The sequence below is a fragment of the Hevea brasiliensis genome, chromosome 7, assembly GCF_030052815.1.
Source record: "Hevea brasiliensis isolate MT/VB/25A 57/8 chromosome 7, ASM3005281v1, whole genome shotgun sequence".
NCBI classification, from domain to species: domain Eukaryota; kingdom Viridiplantae; phylum Streptophyta; class Magnoliopsida; order Malpighiales; family Euphorbiaceae; genus Hevea; species Hevea brasiliensis.
The window spans coordinates 76,972,844-76,977,217 of NC_079499.1; the positions used below are offsets into that span (position 1 = coordinate 76,972,844).

The 4,374-nt window shown below is 24.9% G+C and overlaps 1 protein-coding gene across 1 annotated transcript; it reads right to left on the reverse strand.

Annotated features, from left to right (window-relative positions):
* Positions 1-2,804: 2,804 nt before the first annotated feature.
* LOC110664895 (protein EPIDERMAL PATTERNING FACTOR 1) lies at positions 2,805-4,015 on the reverse strand. Its single transcript, XM_021824776.2, has 2 exons — positions 3,742-4,015; positions 2,805-3,313 (listed from the first exon to the last, which is right to left on the reverse strand). Exons 1-2 carry the CDS (start codon positions 3,833-3,835, stop codon positions 3,039-3,041), a joined length of 369 nt encoding a protein of 122 aa, XP_021680468.2. The 5' UTR covers positions 3,836-4,015; the 3' UTR covers positions 2,805-3,038.
* Positions 4,016-4,374: the final 359 nt, after the last annotated feature.

Below are 4,374 nucleotides of genomic sequence, written 5' to 3' on the forward strand. Positions count from 1 at the left end.
CTTGTTTTCCTACTTGGACTGTATGCCCAAGATCCATAGCATCAAGGTGAATTTTAACATCAAGCACCCATGATAATTAATTCTCGCCAGTTATGCCAAGGACCGCAAACTCGAGATTACTAAGATTTAACATGACGCAAGCTAATATAAAACAACAATAATAATTAGAATAAATTATAGATAACTTTAACTAAAATAAATAAACTAATTAAAAGTTTTAAATAATTAACGATACATTACAAATAATAAAGAATTTTTTTAATATTATAAATTTATTTTTTTTTTAAATCTTATTCAAAAGAAATAAATCAAATGATAAAATAACTAATGATTAAATATTAAACATAAATATAACCAGAATAATAGAGATAACATTATGAATTCATAATTATAAATTGTTAATGAGATGTTAAATAACTAGTAAAATAATTCATTATCCTAACTAACAACTTACCAAGTTAACCAATCAATATTGATTATTATGAATATATGGGCATATATTAGGGAAATAAAATTACCAATAATTTTGTTAAAAAACATACATACTTAAATGCACATATAATATTGTAAAACATATATAATAAATTTATAAAATAATAATATAGAAAGAATTACTTTATTAAGAATAAGAAAATAAACTTTTAATTTAAATTTAAAATTGTGAAGCAAATTCATGCCGACAACATGTTATAAATTAAAGAAGAATTAAAAGAAATATAATAAAAATATAAATAATTTAACAGAGAAAATAAAAATTATTTTAGTAATGAGAGAATACTTTTAATTACTCATCTTCAACATGCCTTGGATGCAGCATCTTCTTATAGGATTTCCACCATAAATGAATTCAATTAGTCATCAAGTATAAATGTCTTATGAGTTTAAAAAATTTAATTGGGCAGAGATTATGGACATCCACTTAATTGTAGTATTTACAACAAATAGACATTATATATATGTGTATATATATATATATATATATATATATATATATATATATACTTGTATCTGTTTGCAACTTTTTTAAGCATATTCTTTTTATTTTCTAATATCTTTAGCCATCTGGCAAATTTATTAAATTAATTTTATTATATATATATGTATATATATGTGTATATATATATATATATATATATACATATATATATATATATATATATATATGTATATATATATGTGTATATGTACATATATACACACATATATATATATATATACATATATATGTGTGTATATATGTACATATACACATATATATATACATATATACATATATATATGTACATATATACATATAATTATTGAAGTATATATACATATATATATACATATATATATACATATTATTGAAGTATATATTATTGAAGTATATATATATACATATATACATATGTATATATATATATACTTCAATAATATATACTTCAATAATATGTATATATATATATATGTATATATGTATGTATATATATGTATATATATTTATATATATACATTTTTCTTCTTTTCTTTGTACATATATAGGCTAAACCTAAAAGTTAAATGGACTTGTATCTGTTTGCAACTTTTTTAAGCATATTCTTTTTATTTTCTAATATCTTTAGCCATCTAGCAAATTAATTAAATTAATTTTATTAAATTTTGTTATTATCAAAATTAAGCCCTCTTGAAGTTTAGGTGTAACACAATTTGCAACCATTTCAAAGCATTTAGGTCAGAGCTTCTTATTGCTTAATTCTTGCCTAGAAAAATTCTTGGTTATATCCTATCTATTATAAATTTAAAATACAAGTATATGAGACTCACATATTTAATACGTAAATCTCACCATATATTTTATATTTTGATTTAATAGTAGACTGAATCTAAAAAAGAAAAATTCAATATTAAATCAATAATTTTAGTGGTGAAATATTAGCTTCATTATATTTCAAAACATTTGCGTAACAATGCTGATGCATGTTTTCTCTTCAATTTTATTAAAAGAAAATGAATGAATTTAATATAAGTTTAACACCATAACAAGTTTTATAATCATTGTATCAAATAATTGTAATAAAATTTATGTAGATTTAATTAAAATTTGTATAATAAGTGTATGAATTTATATATATATATATATATATATATATATATATATATTTTTTTTTTTTTTTTTTCTTTTTTTCTTTGTACATATATAAGCTAAACCTAAAAGTTAAAGGGACTTGTATCTGTTTGCAACTTTTTTAAGCATATTCTTTTTATTTTCTAATATCTTTAGCCATCTAGCAAATTTATTAAATTAATTTTATTAAATTTTATTATTATCAAAATTAAGCCCTCTTGAAGTTTAGGTGTAACACAATTTGCAACCATTTCAAAGCATTTAGGTCAGAGCTTCTTATTGCTTAATTCTTGCCTAGGAAAATCCTTGGTTATATCCGGTCTATTATAAATTTAAAATACAAATATATGAGACTCACATATTTAATAGGTGAATCTCACCATATATCTTATATTTTGAGTTAATAGTAGACTGAATCTAAAAAAGAAAAATTCAATATTAAATCAATAATTTTAGTGGTGAAATATTAGCTTCATTATATTTCAAAAGATTCGAGTAGCGAATGCTGATGCATGTTTTCTCTTCAATTCTATTAAAAGAAAATGAATGAATTTAATATAAGTTTAACACCAGAACAAGTTTTATAATCATTGTATCAAATAATTATAATAAAATTTATGTAGATTTAATTAAAATTTATATAATAAGTGTATGAATTTACATATAAATATTTAATTAAATGCCGGTCATTAAATTCATTCTCGTATATTAATTTATAATACCACACCTTAAAAGATCAAAAAATTAAAAAAAAAAAAGTTGATAAAACAACGAACAGAAACTCTATGATTACACAAAGAAAGCCACGCTTCCAGTACAAGCTAGGTTTAAAAAAAAAAAAATGGATTCCTAAATCCTAATAACCTACTATACTTACAGTAATCAAGCCTATATTAAAAAGAGATGATATAGATAATTAGTTAACTAAAGATCATGGTACAGGATAAGACTTGTTTTTACACATGCACTTATAAGCCATAGGACAAGTCTCAGCCTCTGCAAGTGATGCACAGAAAAAGCTCTCCCTTACAAGCCTACATGGGCGGCATGACCCACATGCATGGGAACAATCAGGAAGTCTTGACCCTGCAATCTGGACTGTGTCAGGTCCTCTTCTCTTTGTTGGCCTCATTTCCCTGTAGAAACTTGGATTTGCCACGACCACATCTTGTGTCCTAGGCTGTGAAGAATGGTGATGCCCACGTTCTGTTGACAAATTAATAATAATTACAAGGAACACATTAGATGAGGAATTAAATTTGCATCAGAATTCCACTAAAATGAACTAAACTTCCATTAACAAAATGGGCAGAGAATTGAAGGGATATACAACAATAACAACAATTAAACCTTAATTTCAAATTAGATAGATTGGTTATAAGATTTTATTTTTATTTTTATTTTTATTTTTATTTTTATTATTATTATTTTTTTTCTATTCTGCTTTGTTAGACACCAAGAATTAAGCATAATATATATATAAAAAAAAAAATGACTTGTAATGAAGGTTCTTTACAAAATGTTTTTGCATGCTTTTCAATGATCCATGTACCAATTCAGCTAATCCAAACGGTTAGTAAGTTCATATAAGAATGTGCTGATATAAAAGGGAGAGAGAAAGAGGGAGAACTTACGTGTCCGTGGCCCGCCAATGTGCCTTGAAGATATTACAGCAGGAAGAGAGAGAAGAGCAATGACTAATAGAGCAACACAAACAGAACCTTTCATGGCTTTTGATGAAATTTTTATGCTTCCGCTGTGTTTCTATGTTTTCCTTTAGTTTAGCTTGATATGGCAAGTATATGAAGCAGAACACAGGTAAAAGGAATATATAAAGGAGTTAAATAGGACTATATTGAAGCAACTCACAGGCAAGAGAGGGTGGTGACGCAGAGTGATAAGAGAAGGTCACATGAAAAAGGGCGTACAAAACCACTGTTCAAAGTAGTCACAGGATAATGAAGCTATAGCCACCTTTATAAGGTGATGCATAGAAGCATTGAAAGAATTTACTGTATTCAAAGTGTGATTTACTGAATTCAAAGTGTTTGTTTTACGTGATCTCTGACTAGAATGCAGTAAGACAATAAGACAATGCATATATTGCCGTAAATGCATGGGAGGGATACTCAGATTTTCTTGAATTTTTGAAAGGATTATTAAAAGCTAATAACAATAAATTGTGTACTGAGGATTTAATGTGATTGCCATTAATGTTTTCTACAGCTATAGTAGATGAACATGTGTGCTTCAGCTAGGACCACCTC

Coding starts and splice junctions, on each gene's coding strand:
- LOC110664895 (XM_021824776.2), bottom strand. CDS start 3,835: ATGAAAGGTTCTGTTTGTGTTGCTCTATTAGTCATTGCTCTTCTCTCT. Junction 3,314..3,741: donor CATTGGCGGGCCACGGACAC/GTAAGTTCTCCC, acceptor ATTTGTCAACAG/AACGTGGGCATCACCATTCT.